A 27,125-nucleotide genomic window follows, 5' to 3' on the forward strand; every position below is an offset into this window, starting at 1 on the left:
ATAATCAGACTTTTCCCAATGTAGACTAATGGTAGGGAAATCAGACTTTTCCCATGTAGACTAATGGTAGGATAATCAGACTTTCCCTGTGTAGACTAATGGTAGGATAATCAGGCTTTCCCCTGTGTAGACTAATGGTAGGATAATCAGACTCAGACTAATGGTAGGATAATCAGACTTTCCCCATGTAGACTAATGGTAGGATAATCAGACTTTTACCCATGTAGACTAATGGTAGGGAAATCAGACTTTTCCCATGTAGACTAATTGTAGGATAATCAGACTTTTCCCTGTGTAGACTAATAGTAGGATAATCAGACTTTTCCCCATGTAGACTAATGGTAGGGTAATCAGACTTTTCCCATGCAGACGCCTTTGTATTTTGACTGAGACCGTTTTTGAGACACGTTAGATCTGACATGGTATATTTATATCATGTGTGGGGCAGTCACATTGATGGAAGTATATCCTGCTCTACCATTCACTAATTACAGTAATTATGTACTGTGTTGATTCTGTACTGCATACATGTAGACTAATGGTAGGATAATCAGACTTTCCCTGTGTAGACTAATGGTAGGATAATCAGACTCAGACTAATGGTAGGATAATCAGACTTTCCCCTGTGTAGACTAATGGTAGGATAATCAGACTTTCCCTGTGCAGACTAATGGTAGGATAATCAGACTTTTCCCCTTGTAGACTAATGGTAGGATAATCAGACTTTTCCCAATGTAGACTAATGGTAGGGAAATCAGACTTTTCCCATGTAGACTAATTGTAGGATAATCAGACTTTTCCCTGTGTAGACTCATGGTAGGATAATCAGACTTTTCCCATGTAGTCTAATGGTAGGATAATCAGACTTTTCCCTGTGCAGACTAATGGTAGGATAATCAGACTTTCCCCTGTGTAGACTAATGGTAGGATAATCAGACTCAGACTAATGGTAGGATAATCAGACTTTCCCCATGTAGACTAATGGTAGGATAATCAGACTTTTACCCATGTAGACTAATGGTAGGGAAATCAGACTTTTCCCATGTAGACTAATGGTAGGATAATCAGACTTTTACCCATGTAGACTAATGGTAGGGAAATCAGACTTTTCCCATGTAGACTAATTGTAGGATAATCAGACTTTTCCCTGTGTAGACTAATAGTAGGATAATCAGACTTTTCCCCATGTAGACTAATGGTAGGGAAATCAGACTTTTCCCATGTAGACTAATGGTAGGATAATCAGACTTTCCCTGTGCAGACTAATGGTAGGATAATCAGACTTTTCCCTGTGTAGACTAATAGTAGGATAATCAGACTTTTCCCATGTAGACTAATGGTAGGGTAATCAGACTTTTCCCATGCAGACTCCTTTGTATTTTGACTGAGACCGTTTTTGAGACACGTTAGATCTGACATGGTATATTTATATCATGTGTGGTGCAGTCACATTGATGGAAGTATATCCTGCTCTACCATTCACTAATTACAGTAATTATGTACTGTGTTGATTCTGTACTGCATGATTACAGTAGATTGTGTAAAGTTTATTTATGAATGAATGAATGAATGAATGGTGAACCTAAAAACAAATCTATATGGAAGATCTTTGTAAAGAGAGCAAAACTTCCAGACATCAAGATGGTATAGTTTTACAACACAAACATGGTTGGAATTATAATTAGGTGATGGGGAGGAGGTTTAGTTAACTATAATTAAATATAGAGAGAAGTAGGCCTGTCTATTACATTTGTCAAGCATCCATAAAACTTGTATACATGCATAGCTATGTAAATGAACTACTTGTGCACAAGTATTACAAGAAGCTAACTATGCTATTTGATATTACCTGACATCAGATTGTGTCAAAGGAGGCTGTGTGAGCTGAATACATGATGTCCAGTTAATTGGTATATATGGAGACCTGTTATGGAGTGGAATCTGATTTGTGTTTGCTATGACCAAGGAGTGAAGGCGAGACTAAGTTAACGTCAGTGGCATCAGACATTCAACTCCAATGTAAAGTTTACTACAAAGTGCAACACACACATTACCCTGGAATTCTTCTCCAAATCCCTTTCTAATAAAGTATTTTAATTATTTCAATAATAACTGTAAAGTTTGAGTTAGTGAGTCAATATAGTGAGTCTTTTGGAGGTTTTCCCACTTAGCATTTATTTGACACTAAAAACTATATAACAGCAAAACCGCCGAGTTAATGGGAACTGACTAGCTTGGATGTAAATTAAATATAAGAATTTTGACAGTGGATATTATCAAGGTATGTTCCCTCCTCAGAAATACTAAGAATAAAGATATTTTGTGAGATAAGATAACGAAGATATGATCCATAGGTAGACAGCTTTCTTCTCAACAATGTATTCCTGTTGAGAAAGTGGTGACACAGCTATTTATCTCTTTAATGCTGGAGTGGAATCAATATCGGAGTAAGTCTCCACAGGTAATCAATAACCTCATGTTGTACTGTCGGGTATAACCATTCATGAAATATTACTACACCACCCATATACAAACTGCAATATATGGTATACTCAAAAACCTACTCAAGCATGCAGAGTGACTGGCTGCCGTGTTAGCACGGATGCTTTGCATATCAGCCTAGAAATGGAATCGCACACCTGGTAAACAAAGTGTGTCGCTAATAGATTAATTATAGATTTGGACAAGTCACTACACGATTTATAGGAAATATCAGAATGAAGAATTTTCCGTAGAGACCTTTAATATTGTATGGTTCAGATATTGATATCATGTATGAAAATAAATACAAATATCTTGGCATCATGCTATGTTTTTTTTAAGGATCAAAACACGACAGCAGCAGCGTATAGAACAGATATGTATGGTTACAATCGTGGTTGATATGGTTATACACCAATGTACAGCCAGTCTAAGTGTGTACAGCCAGTCTAAGTGTGTACACCCACGGCTCTGTACAGCCAGTCTAAGTGTGTACACCCACGGCTATGTACAGCCAGTCTAAGTGTGTACACCCACATCTTTGTCTTTGCTGCTGCACATGCATGCTATTTATACATCACAAAACCTGGACGTGTCATGGACATGTCCTGCCATATGTGCAAAATCAGCAAAGTCAAAAACTGGATATGTTTATTTTTTTGTTTTGTAAACAATCCTGCCTTTCCTTCTCTCTGCTCTATCATGTCAAATTGTTTCCAATACAAAAATATACTGGAAATGAAAGAACACAGAAAGCAAGCTTGGGGTGGGGGATTGAAAGCTGGGTGAGCTATAGGGGGTAGTGATAGAGTTTTCACCTACTGACATAAAAAGGGTGTAGTCACTTTTCTTGCCTTGCTAGAGTAGCAGGCTATTTGTAACAAAACTGATGGAGAAAACAGCATCCACTCAATCTTCAATAAAGAATATCTGCTTTCTCAACGGCTAGAAAACAAATCATTTCTACGGTGGAGCATGGTGTGCAGGGCCTCATTGTCCAATTATATATCCCTACGTATACTGGGATAAAAGTACAATTCTTTATAAACACACCCAACTATAATGCCCTCCTGAGTTTTGGTCCAAGTAGAATGAAGGTAATAGACAAACATTAAATCATCACTTTGGTTTTATTTTAGCTCAGCTGGGCTTGACCTAGTTAGCTTATGACATAGTGAGGTGTTTGTTGTCCATACTGCTGGAAGTTTGAAAAATCTAAATGACTTCATCTGAATTTCCAAGAGACTATGGGTGATGGGCAAGTTTGTCTATATAAATGATTGTGACCCACTTTCAAGGTGAACTCTTTTGTAGCAGTAGCATGATGGGATGAATGGCTGTAACTTTGTTAAAATATATGACCTTAACCCACTTTTAATGTAGCAAGAAAAATATGTTAAACCTTTAAACAGCTTCTTGTTAATAAGCAAGATGAATAGGATGATTTAACCTGTAGCATGCTGGAATAAAAGGCTATCACATTTGTAATAAATGACCTTATTCTGCATTCAAGGTTACAGATTAAACATTTTGAAACATTTAAACAATTTCTGTATTATGGTTAAGAGGCCTAGGTTTATAATATTTGGCCAGTAGTATGCTTGATTAGAGGTCTTAACATTTATTCAAATATATCTCATTTGGCGTTTTCAAGATCACAGGAATCAAATGTGTTCAAACCTTTGAACAACTTCTGAATATTTGGCCTGTAGCTTAATGGTGTTAAGTGCTATTGATTCATAAGTGTAGAGTAATACAATCTACAAAGGCCCTAAAATTAATATGTAGATTAATGACACTTGGCCAATTTAAATAGTTTTAACCTTGACCTCTTTGAAGGTCACAGATTTAAGATGAATAACAGATGAGTGATACAGGATCATTGGGCCTCTTGTGTATTTGTTAAGTTCTTGTTGATTTGAAATTGACTAACAATGTCATTGTGAGTTTATAAGGCTGACAATGTCATTGTGGGTTTATGAGGCTGACAATGTCATTGGGGGTTTATGAGTCTGACAATGTCATTGCGGGTTTATGAGTCTGACAATGTCATTGCGGGTTTATGAGTCTGACAATGTCATTGCGGGTTTATGAGTCTGACAATGTCATTGTGGGATTATGAGGCTGACAATGTCATTGTGGGTTTATGAGGCTGACAATGGCATTGTGGGTTTATGAGGCTGACAATGTCATTGTGGGATTATGAGGCTGACAATGTCATTGTGGGCTTATGAGTCTGACAATGTCATTGTGGGATTATGAGGCTGACAATGTCATTGTGGGTTTATTAGGCTGACAATGACATTTTGTGTTTATGAATCTGACAATGTCATTGTGGGTTTATGAGTCTGCCAATGTCATTGTGGGTTTATGAGTCTGCCAATGTCATTGTGGGTTTATGAGGCTGACAATGGCATTGTGGGTTTATGAGGCTGACAATGCCATTGTGGGTTTATGAGGCTGACAATGTCATTGGGGGTTTATGAGTCTGACAATGTCATTGCGGGTTTATGAGTCTGACAATGTCATTGTGGGATTATGAGGCTGACAATGTCATTGTGGGTTCATGAGGCTGACGATGACATTGTGGGGTTATGAGTCTGACAATGTCATTGTGGGATTATGAGGCTGACAATGTCATTGTGGGATTATGAGGCTGACAATGTCATTGTGGGTTTATGAGGCTGACAATGTCATTGTGGGTTTATGAGGCTGCTCACACCAACACAATATTACTGGCATTCATTTGGAAACTGTAGACATTTATAAGGTTTGTGTTGAACCTCATGGTGTCCTTAGTATATTCTGGCTGTTATATTTATGACTTGTTGCATACATGTAAACAGACAGGAATGCTAGTAACCAAATACTTCGTTAATCAAACAAGATTTCTAATGGAGCAGAATTTCACATTTTGTTTCATGATAGTGGTAGGAAGCTTGAGGAGGTACAGCTGTATTAATTTAAAGTTGAGATGTTTTGTAATGAGTCCACAGCAGAAAGGCCTTATAGAAGTCTACACTAGCCTTAATTGTTGTTGCAGTTACATTGTTTGATGGTAGAGTCGGCTGACTTTGATCTCCTTCTGTTCTTCAGATCATTACAGTATCAGAGAGGAAATTACAATATTCCATCCTTTGCTTTGCAGATTACAGTTGTAGTTTTGCATCAGAATGCAATAAATTGGATGTTGGTATCTGGAGTTTCAATATGAATTTATAATTTTTGGTGTTTTACAGGATGCAACGTCATATATCTGAAAGGTAGAAAAGGAATTCTAGGTACAATGAAAACTAATCAATAAATATCTCTAGTTTTCAGTTGATCTCCAAGCATTAAATGGGGACACTTTTTCTTCTTCCAGTTTTGTTGGAATGTGTTTATTTCATTTGCACAAAACAGACTTTAATTCTTTCAAGAGAAGCACTCCCTTAAAATATGCCTCCAAAGAATGGTATAGGTTATATCAGCAACAATGTGTCATGTTTCTAATATTAATTTTTTTCGTTGTCCTTTCCAGATGCGCCGGAGAGGGTCCAGAAGTAGTATAGGTTATATCAGCAACAATGTGTCATGTTTCTAGTATTAATTTTCTTCGTTTTCCTTTCCAGATGAGCAGGAGAGGGTCCAGAAGAAAACGTTCACCAACGTTTCTAGTATTAATTTTCTTCGTTGTCCTTGCCAGATGAGCAGGAGAGGGTCCAGAAGTAGTATAGGTTATATAAGCAACAATGTGTCATGTTTCTAATATTAATGTTCTTCGTTGTCCTTTCCAGATGAGCAGGAGAGGCTCCAGAAGTAGTATAGGTTATATCAGCAACAAAGTGTCATGTTTCTAATATTAATTTTCTTCGTTGTCCTTCCCAGATGAGCAGGAGAAGGTCCAGAAGTAGTATAGGTTATATCAGCAACAATGTGTCATGTTTCTAATATTAATTTTTTTCGTTGTCCTTTCCAGATGCCCCGGAGAGGGTCCAGAAGTAGTATAGGTTATATCAACAACAATGTGTCATGTTTCTAATATTAATTTGCTTCCTTATCCTTTCCAGATGAGCAGGAGAGGGTCCAGAAGAAAACGTTCACCAACGTTTCTAGTATTAATTTTCTTCGTTGTCCTTTGCAGATGAGCAGGAGAGGGTCCAGAAGTAGTATAGGTTATATCAGCAACAAAGTGTCATGTTTCTAATATTAATTTTCTTCGTTGTTCTTTCCAGATGAGCAGGAGAGGGTCCAGAAGTAGGATAGGTTATATCAGCAACAAAGTGTCATGTTTCTAATATTAATTTTCTTCGTTGTTCTTTCCAGATGAGCAGGAGAGGGTCCAGAAGTAGTCTAGGTTATATCAGCAACAATGTGTCATGTTTCTAAGATTAATTTTCTGCGTTGTCCTTTCCAGATGAGCAGGAGAAGGTCCAGTAGTAGTATAGGTTATATCAGCAACAATGTGTCATGTTTCTAATATTAATTTGCTTCCTTATCCTTTCCAGATGAGCAGGAGAGGGTCCAGAAGAAAACGTTCACCAACGTTTCTAGTATTAATTTTCTTCGTTGTCCTTGCCAGATGAGCAGGAGAGGGTCCAGAAGTAGTATAGGTTATATAAGCAACAATGTGTCATGTTTCTAATATTAATTTGCTTCCTTATCCTTTCCAGATGAGCAGGAGAGGGTCCAGAAGTAGTATAGGTTATATCAGCAACAAAGTGTCATGTTTCTAATATTAATTTTCTTCGTTGTCCTTTCCAGATGAGCAGGAGAGGGTCCAGAAGAAAACGTTCACCAACTGGATGAATACGTATCTCAAACAGGTTAGTTATAAATTCTCGTCTGGCCATCTCTGGCCTCATCTGTTTAGCCCTTTCATCCCTATGTAACTTTAGAAGACTCTACCATGAATTGATCTGGACGAGTCCATTATGGCCTACAGTGGTGAAAGGGTTAGTAAATTGATATAAGGTGACTCCCAGTTGACCTGTTAATTGTGGTCACCTTTTATCTATAGTTGTGCATCTTATGTCTGTTAACATTTCACATTTTGGACATCTTCTCCAAACTACTGAACTGATTTCAATATAATTGTACAGGAAAACTCCATGGCCGATGGCAAACCAAACTTATGAATTATGCGGTATATGGATCAAACCCTCAGGTACTCGAGAGTTGGGGCCAAAAGGTGTCAAATTGACTTAACTTTCAAAAAAATCTTCAGACCTTGATATGGTAGAATCAAATATTCTTTATGATGGAAAGATCCTGAAGCGCTTTATCAAATTTGTGAATTTCATAATCCCAAGGTGACCGCTTGTTCCCCCCTGGGGAGGGGTTAACTTTACCATAGCTAATATTAAGGAAAAACTCTTTTGGTTATATTTTGTTTATTTTTGGTGGGAAATAATTCAATTTTGGTCAAATGATGATCAGCCCACCTGTACATCATGCAGCCATCTTGAATTTGGAGAGTTAGAGCCTGTAAGAGCCTTTTCTAGTACTGGAGGTCTTTTCTAGTACTGGAGGTATTTCTCAATGTTCACGTAGGGTTCCCCATGGTCTGTAGTTGTGCATATTGAACTTTGGAACTGACCAGAAAAACAAGAAAAAAACCCTTTGAAATATTGATTGTAAGAAGAAGAGTAGAAGTAATTTGATCTCTGTCGTTCTGATCACGAAGAAAACTTCTAAACATTTCAAGCTTCTTCAAACGATATGCAATGAATTCCATATAATTTTTTCTGTCAATGCCAGTAAATTTCTTTTGTAAAAGTAAATCTATCAGTTAAAAGTGAAAGATTTTTGCCACCATGATTACAGGAATAAATTGATGGCACCAGTTTTTACAAAGCCATTAAGTGTGGCGGCCATGCCCTTACCAATCACTGGTTTATCCCCTGCTGGGTTTGATACAGCTGTTTGTAAACAGATGCTCCCAAAAGTCTGAACAGACAGGGGGAATTAAAATATCAAAGAAACCCAGCTTTATACTCTCAAATATAAACAGAATAGTGTATTGTGAGCTTCATCAGGAACTAGAAATGAATATTGTTCAGACGTGTTACGGTCACCTATGGTGTATACAGTAGGTAAACACTGACAGGAAGACCTCCTCTGTATCATTTTACTGGAGAGGAAATGAGGAGGATTTGTAGTAAATGTAGGAGTATGGGTAACTGAACTTTTATAAACTTGGTATGACTATCATAGATACTGTCATACTGGTACAGGTATCAGGTGCCTGTGGTTACAGTAATAAACATTCACACCTTTAGGCGCGAGATTTGTCGCACCCGTTTATGTCGGTTGTAAGTGGTATGTTAGTGTGACAGGAGGTTAATGTTAGGTAGCAACATCACTTCTCAATGTGTACCTGTTTTATGTGATCTGTCACGTGCAGGTAAATCTGTCTACAAGGATTAGTTCTCTAGGGTACCTGAAATATGCACCTACTGATATGTTTAAACAAGACATTCCTCGTGTTATGAGCTCACCTGCCTGAAGGACAAGTGAGCTTAGTATCTTGTGGTGCAGTATCTGTCATCTGTAAGACATTTGATCATATGTCTCTGTAAGACATTTGATCATCTGACATCTGTAAAACATTTGATCATCTGGCATCAACTTTTTCTTTTAATGTCTTCTTCTTTAGAACCAAAAGGCCAAGGACAATATGAACCTTTGATAGAGTGGTATGAAATTTCCATATAGAAATTACCTTCACTTACTTCAAAGGTCATAGAATTAAAATTCAAGCTGCCAGGTACAATATCTGGAACTGTGATACTTACACAGGTATTACATATATATAGACCATCAGTGCAAATAATTCTTACATTTTAATGAAGGTGTAAGTTTGATATTGAGCACAGACTGGAGTCAAAAGTTAACAAGGGGGTCTTCTTTTTGAAGATCCATAGGCCTATGATCCTGATATTTACCCATTAGGTACACTCTCCCCACCCCCTGACATGTGAAGATGATATTGTAATTATCTGTTAGTTACAACACTATTAGTCACTGGGACTGAAATACCTTGTAACCAAGGTCATAGGTTGCTTCTGGCTACACCATGCCTGAGTGTTAAAGTCATGTGACAGTTTGATAGGTATTGACTAGACCAATCAGTCTACACCTGTTTACACCTGGTTTATATCCTACACTCTACCTGTAAAAGAGTCCAAGCTTCACTGTCATGTTATCTAGGAGCAAATTTTCCTATTTTATGGTCCATTTCCTACATTATGGATAGGGTCACATATAGCAAAGGCTTATCGGTATCAATTTATGTAAATTGTATTTCTGGAGGCCCATCAAATTACCAGTGCTATATGCTACGATGCTCTTTTTCAGATAAGCAGTTTTCAACGCTAGTTAATTATCCAAATTTATAAAGTGACATCACAGTTGATCTTTATACACACATTTTTTTTTTATTTCAAATAAAAATATTGATATTACTTTTTTTGTATTATCAAATACAATAAGCAATAAATAAGTACAGTACATGTGTATCTCCCTGAATCTGGAATCAATTAGTGATTATTCCATATTATGGTATGATAATTGGGACTCTTCTAGTGCTCACACTTGACATTGCTTTCCCAGAAGTTTAGTTTCTGTTGACAAAAAACAAAGTAACTTCTACACTGAAGGAGAAGGAGGTAGGACTTTATATGGCTGTGGTCTCCTTAACGATGCAAATACGGATAATTCAAAATATTTATACAATGCATTGTTTAGGAAATGCAGGTTTTATATGAAATATTCATACATGCGAGAGAAATTTATTCAGTACAAAACAAGACAAACATTGTGTGGACATTCACTACGTTTAAGCTGACGCTGCATTAGTGGGATATTTACACCTGTCACAGTGTGATTAATATATCTCCATTTAAATTATATTATTCAAATTAGAACACATCAAAATATGACCTGTACCTCAAGTTTAAGGAAGGTACACTACTGTTTTATTTTAAAGATTTTCAGTTTAATAACTAGAACATGCTCATGAGTATTCCTACAGTCCTATCCCCCCGGCAAGTCTTCACAATGTAAACAAGTTTTATTTTACAAAGGTGCAACTTTTAAGAATGTATATGTAGGCAAGATAATGAAGTATGTGCATGGAGACCGTGGCTCATGCCCAAGGGGATAAATAATTTCCCCTTGACTGATATCTGTGCATGTAACATAGGTGATCGCTGTTAGTGTCTATAAAATACTTGGTCTATGAAATGCTTAAGTCAATGGGACTCATTATAAATGGAAGGTGTGGCCTAGTGTGTAAGGGAAGAGAGGCAGGGCCCAAAAAGGGAAATAGAGATAATTGAGTCTTAAAATCCTTAAGTTTCTATTCGACTGAAGGATTTTAGACAAATTTTGATCTAGAGCATCCTTGGGTGAAAGTTAAGGCTTTCAATGTTGAATAAGTGAAGGGTGTGGCATGATTAAAAGAGTTCGCCCATGTCCTTGTGTCTTTCCTTCCCCTAGGGATTGAATAACCAATAGGCCTATGGTCATGATATGTAGCCAATTGCATGCTAGCATAGAGGGATATCAAGTTAATTTTCGCATACCTTGAAGGTCACATTATTGATACTATGTGAATGATACAGGCCAATTAGGCCTCACGTTCAAGGCAGAAAACAGGCTTATTTGCATATAAAATATATATTAATTTCTAAATAGAGTATTATGAAGAAGTAAGTATGCATTACCTTCTAATCAATCCATTCTCTTTAAACCCTCACCACACCTGACCTCCTCTACCCAAATATCTGACCTTGTCTCATAAACAGATGGATACTGTATTGATCCTGTGCTGCTTGCCCTAAACCGCTAGTGTAACACTTCCATTGTCCACTCTAATGGACACATTACCACACACTTACGACCCTTAGCAAGTCAGTGACCATTAAGCTGGACGTTGGAGATAGACACCACTTTGTTTCTGTCTATCACTGCTTCTGTCACAATGGTCCACTTTAACCTTGAGATGTCTATGGACTGCCTCCTGTTAGATTAGCAGGAAGTCAATGAGAGGAAATCAAATTCTAGTTCTTTTTTCAGACACATTTAACTTTTCTGTTATCAGGTCTTGCTTATAATTAACTACTACAGATCTAGCTGGACAGAAAGGGACATATAATTAACCTTTATGTTTTGTGTAATAACTTGTCTCAGAGTGTAGGTGTACAACTAATCAAAGGTAAAGCCTGAGCATCAAAATCAAATTAAATTGTCTTTCCATCAACTTTTCATCTCCATCAAACATTAATTAATTGGGGAGGGGAAATTACGATTTGAAACAAGATATATTTGTGGTTTGAAACATTACTTATATGTAATTTGAAGGAAGCTATATATGTAGTTTGAAGCAAGCTATATATTTGTAATTTGAAGCAAGCTATATATGAAGATTGAAGCAATCTATACATGTAGTTTAAAATAAGTTGTATATGTTGTTTGAAACAAGTAATACATGTAGTTTGAAACAAACTATACCCAAAGTTTGAAGCAAACTATACATGTAGTTTGAAATAAGTTATACATGTAGTTTGAAACAAGTTATACATCTAGTTTGAAGCAAGCTATACATGTAGTTTGAAACAAGCTATATATGTAGTTTGAAGCAAGATATATATGTAGTTTGAAGCAAGCTATACATGTAGTTTGAAGCAAGCTATACGTGTTGTTTGAAGCAAGATATACATGTAGTTTAATGCAAGATATACATGTAGTTTGAAGCAAGCTACACATGTTGTTTGAAGCAAGATATACATGTAGTTTAATGCAAGATATACATGTAGTTTGAAGCAAGCTATAGATGCTGTTTGAAGTAAGCTATACATGTAGTTTAATGCAAGTTATATATGTTGTTTGAAGTAAGCTAAATATGTTGTTTAATGCAAGCTATACATGTAGTTTGAAGCAAGCTATACATGTAGTTTGAAGCAAGCTATACATGTTGTTTGAAGCAAGATATACATGTAGTTTAATGCAAGTTATATATGTTGTTTGAAGCAAGCTATGTATGTAGTTTTAAGTAAGCTAAATATGTTGTTTAATGCAAGCTATACATGTAGTTTGAAACAAGATATACATGTAGTTTGAAGCAAGCTATACATGTTGTTTGAAGCAAGATATACATGTAGTTTAATGCAAGTTATATATGTAGTTTGAAGCAAGCTATATATGTAGTTTGAAGCAAGCTATTCATGCTGTTTGAAGCAAGCTATTCATGCTGTTTGAAGCAAGCTATACATGTAGTTTGAAGCAAGCTATATATGAAGATTGAAGCAATCTATATATTTGAAGCAAGCTTTACATGTTTGAAGCAAGCTATATATGTAGTTTGAAGCAATAGTTTGAAGCAAGCTATACATGTAGTTTAATGCAAGTTATATATGTAGTTTGAAGCAAGCTATATATGAAGATTGAAGCAATCTATATATGTAGTTTGAAGCAAGCTATATATATAGTTTGAAGCAAGCTATATATGTAGTTTGAAGCAAGCTTTACATGTTTGAAGCAAGCTATATATGTAGTTTGAAGCAATCTATATATTAGATTGAAGCAATCTATATATAGATTAAAACAATCTGTATGTGTAGTTTTAAGCAAGCTATAAATGTAGTTTGAAGCAAGCTATTCATGCTGTTTGAAGCAAGCTATATATAGTTTGAAGCAAGCTATATATGTAGTTTGAAGCAAGCTTTACATGTTTGAAGCAAGCTATATATGTAGTTTGAAGCAATCTATAACTATGTAGTTTAAAACAATCTGTATGTGTAGTTTAATGCAAGCTATATATGTAGTTTGAAGCAAGCTATATATGTGGTTTGAAGCAAACTATATATGTGGTTTAAAACAAGCTGTATGTGTAGTTCAAAATGAGCTATATATGTAGTTTAAAGCAAGCTATATATGAAGTTTTAAGCAAGCTATATATGTAGTTTGAAGCAAGCTATATATGTAGTTTGAAGCAAGCTATGTATGTGGTTTGAAACAAGCTATATATGTAGTTTAATGCAAGCCATATATGTAGTTTGAAGCAAACTATGTAGTTTGAAGCAAGCTATATTTGTAGTTTGAAGCAAGCTATATATGTAGTTTAATGCAAGCTATATATGCTGTTTGAAGCAAGCTATATGAGTAGTTTGAAACAAGCTGTATGTGTAGTTTAAAATGAGCTATATATGTAGTTTGAAACAAGCTAGTTTTAAGCAAGCTATATATGTAGTTTGAAGCAAGCTATATATGTAGTTTGAAGCTAGCTATATATGTGGTTTGAAACAAGCTGTATGTGTGGTTCAAAATGAGCTATATATGTAGTTTGAAGCAAGCTATATATGTAGTTTTAAGCAAGCTATATATGTAATTTGAAGCAAGCTATGTATTGTAGTTTGAAGCAAGCTATACATTTAGTTTAATTGCAAGCTACATATGTAGTTTGAAGCAAGTTATATATGTAGTTTGAAGCAAGCTATATATATGTAGTTTAATACAAGCTATAAATGTAGTTTGAAGCATGGTATATATGTAGTTTGAAGCAAGCTATATATGTAATTTGAAGCAAGCTATATATATAGTTTGAAGCAAGCTATATATGTAGTTCGAAGCAAGCCATATATGTAGTTTGAAGCAAACTATGTAGTTTGAAGCAAGCTATATTTGTTGTTTGAAGCAAGCTATATATGTAGTTTAATGCAAGTTACATATGTAGTTTGAAGCAAGCTATACATGTTTGAAGCAAGCTATATATGTAGTTTGAAGCAAGCTATATATGTAGTTTAAAACAAGCTGTGTGTGTAGTTTAATGCAAGCTATATATGTAGTTTGAAGCAAGCTGTATGTGTAGTTCAAAATGAGCTATATATGTAGTTTGAAGCAAGCTATATATGTAGTTTTAAGCAAGCTATATATGTATTTTGAAGCAAGCTATATATTGTAGTTTGAAGCAAGCTATACATATAGTTTAATGCAAGCTACATATGTAGTTTGAAGCAAGCTATATATGTAGTTTGAAGCAAGCTATATATATGTAGTTTAATACAAGCTCTAAATGTAGTTTGAAGCAAGGTATATATGTAGTTTGAAGCAAGCTATATATGTAATTTGAAGCAAGCTATATATGTAGTTTAATGCAAGCTATATATGTAGTTCGAAGCAAGCTATATGTGTAGTTTGAAACAAGCTGTATTTGTAGTTTAAAATGAGCTATATATGTAATTTGAAACAAGCTATCCATGTAGGTGGAAGCAAGCTATTTATGTAGTTTAAAACAAGCTGTGTGTGTAGTTTAAAATGAGCATTGAGTTTAAATAATCCAAAATTGTATATTTTATAACAGTTAATTTATTTCAACATTACTTTGTAGAAAAATATGAAAGTGGAGAATCTGTTTGAAGACATTAAAGATGGTACTCATCTGCTGTCCCTGTTGGAGGTTCTTTCGGGGGAGAGACTGGTAAGTAATAAAGGCGCACCGTTATTGTATCTGTTTTATTGAAGGCCATATTTATCGGAGGTGAACATTGGTGGTCCTTTAATTGTCATTTAAGGATTTCATATTTACATGTCTATAATCTGTCTTTGCATATTGCAGAGTTATCTGCTCTTGAGAGCAGGTATTGATTGTTTCGTCATTTGTTTGTGAGAGTAACGTCATCAATTTTTGAGAAAACGACGTAATTTTCTCACACAAACAAATGACGTAACAATCAATTCCTGCTCTCAAGAGCAGATAACTCTGCAATACGCAAAGACGGAATATATATATATATATAAAAAGATCTAATGACTGACTAAAAACAAGCTGCTTTCTGCCTTCATAGGGCTCTTCAGGTTTGAAGGTTGTATATATAAATCTATACTTATGCCTTATTAAAATAAAAAAGAGCTTTCTATATAGAATTTGAGTTGATATGTAAAATATTTGAGTCATTCGTCATTCCTACATCAAAACGAAATTGAGAAATGTATCAAAGGTTTGTCTGGGAGATTTGTTTGTAAATGTAGGGAATTCCTTGTAGAAATATTTGTGAGTGTAAATTGTGTGAAGAATATGCCCAAGTTATCAGTGTACTAAATCCTACATGATACCCTTGTGAGTCGATTGAAATAGCAAAATCTATCATCACTGGGGCAGTCTAAAGACAGGGATAATGCTACTGGAACGTAATATGTCACCGTCAGGTATTCCTGTCCTTTCTCTAGTCAGGACAATATTGGGCTGAAACTGGTACTGTTGACATATAGTTCAGGCATTTAAAAGTTACAACAGAAATAGGTTGCTCCCAGTGAATGGCCATCATAAGGTTTTCAACTGATATAGCTGTACTTAGGACAACAACAAATTCACATTTCTTTTTGTTATATTTTTTTAAATCATTTTTTTTGCGACATCGATTTGTAGAAAACTCCTTTGTGTGTATACGCTTCACTGGTCATTTGTCTGATGAGGGTGACAGTACATACCATTCTAGTCATCGAAACATCACATAGAAACACTCACTGGTTGGGTATCAAGAAACTTTTCATAATCCTAGACACGGCTATGTCGCCATTAAAGCACACTGGTCCTTATATTATTAGCTCACCTGGTCCGAAGAACCAAGGTGAGCTTATGCCGTACCGCGGCGTTCGTTGTCCGTCTGTCTTCCGAACGTAAACAATTTCTTCAAACAACTTTTTCTTCTTAACCGCTGATTAGAATTTAACTAAATTTGACTGGAAGTATCCCTTGGTGGTGGGGATTCAAAATTGTACAAATGGTAGGGCTGACCCCCTAAGGGGGCTGAGGGCGGGGCCAAAAAGTGTAACTTGGCTATATTGGTTTAAGCCACTTCTTCTCTGGAACTAAGCAATGGATATCAACCATATTTGACTGATAGCATCCCTAGGTGTTTGGGATCCAAAATTGTACAAATGGTAGGGCTGACCCCTCCAGAGGACGAGGGGCAGGGCCAAAAAGTGTAATTTAGCTATATATTGCTTTAAGAGACTCCCTAGGTGGTGGATATTAACAACTACAAATGGGCAGGCTCAACCCCCCGGGCTAAGGGATGGGGCCCAAAATAGTTTATAACTTAGAAATGGTCAAGATCCCCTCCCTATGACCATATATACAATTGCTGAGTATAACAAGATGAATGCATATATGCTTCCAGGATGGCTTAGGTTTGGCCCTACCCTTGGAGACTTAGTCTCTGGGTCACAACTTAATGAAATGGTTGAGATCCTCACCCCTTAACTAAATGTACCTAAACTAAATGAACAATTGCTTGGCATACAGAGACAAACACAATCATGATATTAACATTGATCCTTAGATCTGGCCACACCCCTACAGACCTAGTTCCTGAGTCACAACTTGGAAACAGTTGAAATCCCCACCCTATAACTATGTATGCAAATGCTGATTATAGAGAGATGAATGCACATATGCCTCCAGGATGGTCCCAGGGTCTGCCCCACCTTAGAGACTTAACCCCTAGGTTATAACTTTGAAACAGTTGAGATCACCATCCCAAAACTATATATAGAATTGCTAAGCATAAAAAGACAAATGCAGTCATGAAATTAGAGTTGACTCCAGGGTCTGCCCCATACTTGCAGACTTAACCCCTGGATCATAACTTTGAAACGGTTGAGATCCCCACCCCAAAACTATATATACAATTGCTAGGCATAAAGAGATGAATGCAGTCATGATATCAGAATTAATCCTAGGGTCTTGCCACAATCCCTGGGACCTAGTTTCTGAGTCATAACTTTGAGACGGTTGAGATCCCCACCCCAAAACTATATGTACAATTGCTAGGCATAAAGAGATGAATGCAGTCATGATATCAGAATGGACCCTGGGGTCTGGCCACAAACCTAGGGACCTAGTTCCTGATCACAACTTTGAAACAGTTGAGATTCCCACCCCATAACCACATTACATACAATTGCTGAGCAAGAAAAATCTAATACAGATATGCTACAAGGATTAAACTTGGGGTCTGGCCCTATCCCTGGGATATTATTTGGAGAATATTTTGCCAATATTGCTTAGATATCCAGGTGAGCGATACAGGCCCTCTTGGCCTCTTGTTACAAGTCCTAAGCATGTGGTACATCGCCATTACAGCACACTGCCTCATATATAAATGATCCTAAGCATGGCTTCATCCCCATTATAGACATAATTGAGTATCTGTACAGGTAGGCAGGTACGTGATCACGTCTAGATTGTGTATCAAGATCTAATATGAATTCCAGCTCGTATCTTATGCTTGTGGTAAGCCGTGCATAAACACGTCTAGATTGTGTATCAAGATCTAATATGAATTCCAGCTCGTATCTTATGCTTGTGGTAAGCTGTGCATAAACAGAATCTTTGAAATTAGTATGTGTACCAGGAAATTATTTATTCTAGATAATGTTTGGTTGAGCTTTGTCGAGAGAAACCTCGGTGAATAAATCTACATAGAATAATTAAAGCACACACAACAACTACATGGGTTTGACTTATTTTTAGAGTCTGTTTTCTGTTCATGAGATTGATCTTTTAATTTTGTTCGAACATTCATAGCTGCATAAAGTATATGTTGGATACTTGGTCAGGCATAAATGTTTTGTTGTTATATTTTCAGCCTAAAATAATTTCTTTTAAAAACATTTGACACCTGGTGTAGAATTTAATATAAAATGTTAAATGTTTTTGAGCAATTTCTGAAAATAGGTTACATTACAAGAGTACAGCCTACACATTATATAGCAATTTCGGCCCGGTTCAGTGTAAGGACATCTACATCCTCGGAGTTTATAAACAATAACTGATTGTACTATGTACAGTGATAAGATCTTCAGTCATGGAAACAAACAAATTCTATAAGGTAATGACTAAAAGATTTAGAAATGTTGTTAACTTTAATGGTTTGTTCATGAAAGTCTGATATATTTGTATTTCAAATATGGTTTGTGCTGAATTTCCGAGACTGTTGTTTTGATGAATTGAGCATTTGTTCTGTAGAACACTGTTGTTATGTGTCATTCAGTGTTAATATTTGAAGTATTTTTTTATTAGAATGTGAAACAATTGTGAGAGTTTGACCCAGTGATCTCACACCCAGTGTATTATGAGTATGATTTGCCAGACAGATTTAAATCACAGAAATACAAGAGTTGGTGTAATATTTTAGGGGATGTAAGTCATGTCAGAACATGAAATAAAATGGGGTCTGTGAACAGTTCCTCAAAATAGAATATTGCTGTCGTAAACATAGAAGTGAGCCCCTGCCACCAGTGTATTGTTCCTGTGTGTGTAGATTTTATTGCTAGATTTTGATAGTTGGGTTGTGCTGTAAGTGTTCCCTCCAAAAATGCCTCCTGTCCGAACTTGTCTCTGGGTGTCAACACACCTTGAAAACCTGTGTATCGTAGCGATTTCCAATTAGGTGTCTTGACAGGTGTAATGGTCTACCTGGCAAATTATACCCATTTCTGATTCCTACTGGGTCGAAACATTCTTAACTTGAAAACACATACATTAGAAGTTGAGATATTGAGGAAATTAAGAGTTCCTATTTACGACTTCTTTAGAATGAAGTTTCTTCTGATCCCACAAGGACAGACATTTTGATAAAGAAGTAGATATTCAATAATATTATATTGGTGTATTAAAAAGTGTTATAAAATGTTGGTCAAAATGTAACATGAAGTTCACAAAGTCAGTGTGATTCCCTGCGGGGGTATTTAACCCAGCACCAAACTGAATACATCAGAAATCACCTTATATAGCTATATGTAACAGAGTGCCTGTAAAATGAAAAGATTGGTTTAAAACATTTAAAGCTTACATTTTTAGATATCTTTACCTTTATCATAAAGCTGTTTTTGAATGGCAGTTAGATGGCTTGGCTTTGAAATGTATACTTTTCAAAAAGAGTAAAGTGCCTTTAAAATAATATGCTATAGTAATACTTAAGTTAAGTGACTAATATTTACACAGAATATAAAAATGATGACAATGATACCTCCACATTGGTCAGTACACACCGAGTATAGGAGAGAGTCCTACTGTCATTAAACCCATACACATTTAATAAACCGAATTCTGAATATTAATTGATACAGCAGACTTTAGCATGCTTTCATCATATACACTGGACACAATGCCAATGTCTGTGGTGGCCAGCTCTGTTTTGTCGTGTGACTCCCTGAGGAGCAGGTCATCTTTTATACCAGCAACAGCATTGTTGATACAACACTTCTTATTAAAGGATTTCTGGACCATTTCTTGGTGACATGGCTCCATGCTTCCTCAGTCCATTTCAGAGGAAAGCTATTGTGATCAACAATTGGTGAGATTGGTACACCAACCCTGTTTCAAGCTCATAATAAAGTCATCCCCCACCCCCAAGATTGAGAGTCTAGCTACCAAAGTTCAGACATGTGTCTCAATGGATGATGTGTAGCATGTGACAGGTGTATATTGTTTGGACTATGTAGCACATACTTTTGTTCTTTGTCCATTACTTTGTCTGCTACATCATTGTCTGACCTAATGAACCCTCATACATTATGTTGTTACAGCCAATGGAGAGGGGAAGGCTCAAAAGAGTTCATCATGTCAGCAACTTGTCTACAGCACTGAAGTTCCTAGAGACCAAGAAAGTGAGTATACTGTGGAATAGGGTGGGTATGATAGTTCAGGTGGTACTGGAGTATAGAGGATACAAGACTACAGATGGTGCTAGACTACAGAGGGTACTAGAGTACAGATGGTATTAGACTACAGAGGGTAGTAGAGTACAGAGTGTACTAGAGTACAGAGGGTGCTAGAGTACAGAGGGTGCTAGAGTACAGATGGTATTAGACTACAGATGGTAGTAGAGTACAGAGTGTACTAGACTACAGAGGGTGCTAGACTACAGAGGGTACTAGACTACAGAGGGTATTAGACTACAGAGGGTATTAGATTACAGAGGGTACTAGAGTACAGAGTGTACTAGACTACAGAGGGAATTAGACTACAGAGGGTATTAGACTACAGAGGGTGCTAGACTACTGAGGGTAGTAGAGTACAGAGGGTAGTAGAGTACAGAGTGTACTAGACTACAGAGGATATTAGACTATGGAGAGTATTATACTACAGAGGGAAGTAGAGTACAGAGTGTACTAGACTACGGAGGGTATTAGACTACAGAGGGTTGTAGAGTACAGAGGATAGTAGAGCACAGAGTGTACTAGACTACAGAGGGTGCTAGACTACAGAGGGTACTAAACTACATAGGGTACTAGACTACAGTGGGTATTAGACTACAGAGGGTAGTAGAGTACAGAGGGTAGTAGAGTACAGAGGGAAGTAGAGTACAGAGTGTACTAGACTACAGAGGGTGCTAGACTACCGAGGGCACTAGACTACAGAGGATATTAGACTACAGAGGGGATTATACTACAGAGGGAAGTAGAGTACAGAGGGTACTAGACTACAGAGGGTGCTAGACTACAGAGGGTACTAAACTACATAGGGTACTAGACTACAGTGGGTATTAGACTACAGAGGGTAGTAGAGTACAGAGTGTACTAGACTACAGAGGGTGCTAGACTACCGAGGGTACTAGACTACAGAGGATATTAGACTACAGAGGGTATTATACTACAGAGGGAAGTAGAGTACAGAGTGTACTAGACTACAGAGGGTATTAGACTACAGAGGGTAGTAGAGTACAAAGTATACTAGACTACAGATGGTTCTAGAGTACAGATGGTAGTAGAGTACAGAGAGTAGTAGAGTACAGAGGGTAGTAGAGTACAGAGGGTACTAGAGTACAGATGGTACTAGTGTACAGATGGTACTAGTGTACAGATGGTAGCAGAGTACAGATGTTAGTAGAGTACAAAGGGTAGTAGAGTTCAGATGGTAGTAGAGTACAGAGGATAGTAGAGTACAGATGGTACTAGAGTACAGATGGTACTAGTGTACAGATGGTAGCAGAGTACAGATGTTAGTAGAGTACAAAGGGTAGTAGAGTACAGATGGTACTAGAGTACAGAGGGTACTAGAGTACAGATAGTACTAGAGTACAGAGGGTGCTAGAGTACAGATGGTAGTAGAGTACAGATGGTAGTAGAGTACAGAGGGTACTAGAGTACAGATGGTAGTAGAGTACAGAGGGTAGTAGAGGACAGATGGTAGTAGAGTACAGATGGTAGTAGAGTACATATGGTAGTAGAGTACAGATGGCAGTAGAGTACAGATGGTAGTAGAGTACAGATGGTAGCAGAGTACAGATGTTAGTAGAGTACAAAGGGTAGTAGAGTACAGATGGTACTAGAGTACAGAGGGTACTAGAGTACAGATGGTACTAGAGTACAGAGGGTGCTAGAGTACAGATGGTAGTAGAGTACAGATGGTAGTAGAGTACAGAGGGTACTAGAGTACAGATGGTAGTAGAGTACAGAGGGTAGTAGAGGACAGATGGTAGTAGAGTACAGATGGTAGTAGAGTACATATGGTAGTAGAGTACAGATGGCAGTAGAGTACAGATGGTAGTAGAGTACAGATGGTAGCAGAGTACAGATGTTAGTAGAGTACAAAGGGTAGTAGAGTACAGATGGTACTAGAGTACAGAGGGTACTAGAGTACAGATGGTACTAGAGTACAGAGGGTGCTAGAGTACAGATGGTAGTAGAGTACAGATGGTAGTAGAGTACAGAGGGTACTAGAGTACAGATGGTAGTAGAGTACAGAGGGTAGTAGAGGACAGATGGTAGTAGAGTACAGATGGTAGTAGAGTACATATGGTAGTAGAGTACAGATGGCAGTAGAGTACAGATGGTAGTAGAGTACAGATGGTAGCAGAGTACAGATGGTAGTAGAGTACAAAGGGTAGTAGAGTACAGATGGTACTAGAGTACAGAGGGTACTAGAGTACAGATGGTACTAGAGTACAGAGGGTGCTAGAGTACAGATGGTAGTAGAGTACAGATGGTAGTAGAGTACAGAGGGTACTAGAGTACAGATGGTAGTAGAGTACAGAGGGTAGTAGAGGACAGATGGTAGTAGAGTACAGATGGTAGTAGAGTACATATGGTAGTAGAGTACAGATGGCAGTAGAGTACAGATGGTAGTAGAGTACAGATGGTAGCAGAGTACAGATGGTAGTAGAGTACAAAGGGTAGTAGAGTACAGATGGTACTAGAGTACAGAGGGTACTAGAGTACAGATGGTACTAGAGTACAGAGGGTGCTAGAGTACAGATGGTAGTAGAGTACAGATGGTAGTAGAGTACAGAGGGTACTAGAGTACAGATGGTAGTAGAGTACAGAGGGTAGTAGAGGACAGATGGTAGTAGAGTACAGATGGTAGTAGAGTACATATGGTAGTAGAGTACAGATGGCAGTAGAGTACAGATGGTAGTAGAGTACAGATGGTAGCAGAGTACAGATGGTAGTAGAGTACATAGGGTAGTAGAGTACAGATGGTACTAGAGTACAGAGGGTACTAGAGTACAGATGGTACTAGAGTACAGAGGGTGCTAGAGTACAGATGGTAGTAGAGTACAGATGGTAGTAGAGTACAGAGGGTACTAGAGTACAGATGGTAGTAGAGTACAGAGGGTAGTAGAGGACAGATGGTAGTAGAGTACAGATGGTAGTAGAGTACATATGGTAGTAGAGTACAGAGGATAGTAGAGTACAGATGGTAGAAGAGTACAGAGTGAACTAGACTACAGAGGGTGCTAGAGTACAGAGGGTAGTAGAGTACAGATGGGAGTAGAGTACAGAGGGTAGTAGAGTACAGAGGGTACTAGAGTACAGATAGTACTAGAGTACAGAGGGTGCTAGAGTATAGATGGTAGTAGAGTACAGATGGTAGTAGAATAGAGATGGTAGTAGAGTACAGAGGGTAGTAGAGGACAGATGGTAGTAGAGTACAGAGGGTAGTAGAGTACAGAGTGTACTAGACTACACGTGGTGCTAGTGTACAGAGGGTACTAGACTTCAGAGGGTACTAGAGTACAGATGGTAGTAGAGTACAGAGGGTAGTAGAGGACAGATGGTAGTAGAGTACAGAGGGTAGTAGAGTACAGACGGTAGTAGAGTACAGAGGGTAGTAGAGTACAGAGGGTACTAGAGTACAGATAGTACTAGAGTACAGAGGGTGCTAGAGTATAGATGGTAGTAGAGTACAGATGGTAGTAGAATACAGATGGTAGTAGAGGACAGAGGGTAGTAGAGTACATAGGGTAGTAGAGTACATAGGGTACTAGAGTAAAGAGGGTACTAGACTACAGAGGGTACAAGACTACAGAGGGTACTAGACTACAGAGGGTACAAGACTACAGAGGGTACTAGACTACAGAGGGTACTAGAGTACCGATGGTAGTAGAGTACAGAGGGTGCTAGAGTACAGAGGGTACTAGAGTACAGATGGTACTAGAGTACAGAGGGTGCTGGAGTACAGATGGTAGTAGAGTACAGATGGCAGTAGAGTACAGATGGTTGTAGAGTACAGAGGGTAGTAGAGTACAGAGTGTACTAGACTACACGTGGTGCTAGTGTACAGAGGGTACTAGACTTCAGAGGGTACTAGAGTACAGATGGTAGTAGAGTACAGATGGCAGTAGAGGACAGATGGTAGTAGAGTACAGAGGGTAGTAGAGTACAGAGTGTACTAGACTACAGGGGGTGCTAGAGTACAGAGGGTACTAGACTACAGAGGGTACTAGAGTACCGATGGTAGTAGAGTACAGAGGGTGCTAGAGTACAGAGGGTACTAGAGTACAGATGGTACTAGAATACAGATGGTAGTAGAGTACATATGATAGTAGAGTACAGATGGCAGTAGAGTACAGATGGTAGTAGAGGACAGAGGGTAGTAGAGTACAGATGGTACTAGAGTACAGAGGGTGCTGGAGTACAGATGGTAGTAGAGTACATATGGTAGTAGAGGACAGAGGATAGTAGAGTACAGATGGTAGAAGAGTACAGAGTGAACTAGACTACAGAGGGCGCTAGAGTACAGAGGGTAGTAGAGTACAGATGGTAATAGAGTACATAGGGTAGTAGAGTACATAGGGTACTAGAGTAAAGAGGGTACTAGACTACAGAGGGTACAAGACTACAGAGGGTACTAGACTACAGAGGGTACAAGACTACAGAGGGTACTAGACTACAGAGGGTACTAGAGTACAGAGGGTAGTAGAGTACAGAGGGTACTAGAGTACAGAGGGTACTAGAGTACAGATGGTAGTAGAGTACAGAGGGTAGTAGAGTACAGATGGTACTAGAGTACATAGGGTAGTAGAGTACATAGGGTAGTAGAATACAGATGGTAGTAGAGTACAGATGGTAGTAGAATACAGATGGTAGTAGAGTACAGAGGGTAGTAGAGTACAGAGGGTACTAGAGTACAGAGGGTACTGGAGTACAGATGGTAGTAGAGTACAGATGGGACTAGAGTACATAGGGGAGTAGAGTACATAGGGTAGTAGAGTGCATAGGGTAGTAGAATACAGATGGTAGTAGAGTGCAGATGGTAGTAGAATACAGATGGGAGTAGAGTACAGAGGGTAGTAGAGGACAGAGGGTAGTAGAGTACATAGGGTACTAGAGTACAGAGGGTAGTAGAGGACAGAGGGTAGTAGAGGACAGAGGGTAGTAGAGTACAGATGGTACTAGAGTACATAGGGTAGTAGAGTACATAGGGTACTAGAGTACAGAGGGTACTAGACTACAGAGGGTACAAGACTACAGAGGGTACTAGACTACAGAGGGTACTAGAGTACCGATGGTAGTAGAGTACAGAGGGTGCTAGAGTACAGAGGGTACTAGAGTACAGAGGGTACTAGAGTACAGAGGGTACTAGAGTACAGATGGTACTAGAGTACCGATGGTAGTAGAGTACAGATGGTACTGGAGTACAGAGGGTACTGGAGTACAGATGGTAGTAGAGTACAGATGGTAGTAGAATACAGATGGTAGTAGAGTACAGAGGGTAGTAGAGTACAGATGGTAGTAGAGTACAGAGGGTAGTAGAGTACAGATGGTAGTAGAGTACAGAGGGTAGTAGAGTACAGATGGTAGTAGAGTACAGAGGGTAGTAGAGTACAGATGGTAGTAGAGTACAGAGGGTAGTAGAGTACAGATGGTAGTAGAGTACAGAGGGTAGTAGAGTACAGATGGTACTAGAGTACAGAGGGTAGTAGAGTACAGATGGTACTAGAGTACATAGGGTAGTAGAGTACATAGGGTAGTAGAATACAGATGGTAGTAGAGTACAGATGGTAGTAGAATACAGATGGTAGTAGAGTACAGAGGGTAGTAGAGTACAGAGGGTACTAGAGTACAGAGGGTACTGGAGTACAGATGGTAGTAGAGTACAGATGGTACTGGAGAATAATTGGAATTATCTGATATTTAATTTACATTTATTCTATTTAATATTTCAGATCAAACTTGTAAATATAAATGTGTCGGACATTGCTGATGGGAAGCCGTCCATTGTTCTGGGGCTGATATGGACCATCATCCTATATTTCCAGGTCAGTATCTTTGACACAGTCCTGATTTAATCGCCAATACGTGTTTTAGGCTAAATTTGGTTTGAACACAAACCGAATTTTAAAAACTTATTTTGAGAACTTTCAAAAATGTTTTTAATTGTCAAGCAAAAGGGTGCAAATGACTGGTGTCTCAACTCTAAAGCGCGTAAAACAGATAACTTAACCAGTGTGCTGAAACAGGAAAGTCAGCTGTGTGTCTTAAACTTAGCCTTTATTGTTCAAACCAAACTGATGAATTTTATATAAATGTTGGTTTTAACCAAGCAGATCTTCCTGTTATGATATATACAGTGGTCACTGATATTGATAGATATGATAAATACTGTTGTCACACCTGATAGACAGTAGTTATACCAAACCTGTTGTCACACCTGATAGACAGTAGTTATACCAAACCTGTTGTCACACCTGATAGACAGTAGTTATACCAAACCTGTTGTCACACCTGATAGACAGTAGTTATACCAAACCTGTTGTCACACCTGATAGACAGTAGTTATACCAAACCTGTTGTCACACCTGATAGACAGTAGTTATACCAAACCTGTTGTCACACCTGATAGACAGTAGTTATACCAAACCTGTTGTCACACCTGATAGACAGTAGTTATACCAAACCTGTTGTCACACCTGATAGACAGTAGTTATACCAAACCTGTTGTCACACCTGATAGACAGTAGTTATACCAAACCTGTTGTCACACCTGATAGACAGTAGTAATACCAAACCTGTTGTCACACCTGATAGACAGTAGTTATACCAAACCTGTTGTCACACCTGATAGACAGTAGTAATACCAAACCTGTTGTCACACCTGATAGACAGTAGTTATACCAAACCTGTTGTCACACCTGATAGACGGTAGTAATACCAAACCTGTTGTCACACCTGATAGACAGTAGTAATACCAAACCTGTTGTCACACCTGATAGACAGTAGTAATACCAAACCTGTTGTCACACCTGATAGACAGTAGTAATACCAAACCTGTTGTCACACCTGATAGACAGTAGTAATACCAAACCTGTTGTCACACCTGATAGACAGTAGTAATACCAAACCTGTTGTCACACCTGATAGACAGTAGTAAT

The 27,125-nt window shown here is 37.9% G+C and overlaps 1 protein-coding gene across 3 annotated transcripts in view; it reads left to right on the top strand.

The window, feature by feature from the left end:
* The window catches only part of LOC110446497 (nesprin-1-like), a 323,100-nt gene that overhangs the window by 48,622 nt on the left and 247,353 nt on the right, over positions 1-27,125 (top strand). For all 3 annotated transcript variants that reach the window (XM_021491669.1, XM_021491670.1, XM_021491668.1), the window contains exons 3-6: positions 7,225-7,286; positions 14,852-14,941; positions 20,056-20,136; positions 25,920-26,012. In XM_021491669.1, the coding sequence (XP_021347344.1) occupies positions 7,225-7,286; positions 14,852-14,941; positions 20,056-20,136; positions 25,920-26,012 (326 nt within the window). The remainder of the gene's footprint in view (positions 1-7,224; positions 7,287-14,851; positions 14,942-20,055; positions 20,137-25,919; positions 26,013-27,125) is intronic.

The sequence above is a fragment of the Mizuhopecten yessoensis genome, unplaced genomic scaffold (genome assembly GCF_002113885.1).
Source record: "Mizuhopecten yessoensis strain PY_sf001 unplaced genomic scaffold, ASM211388v2 scaffold2741, whole genome shotgun sequence".
NCBI lineage: Eukaryota > Metazoa > Mollusca > Bivalvia > Pectinida > Pectinidae > Mizuhopecten > Mizuhopecten yessoensis.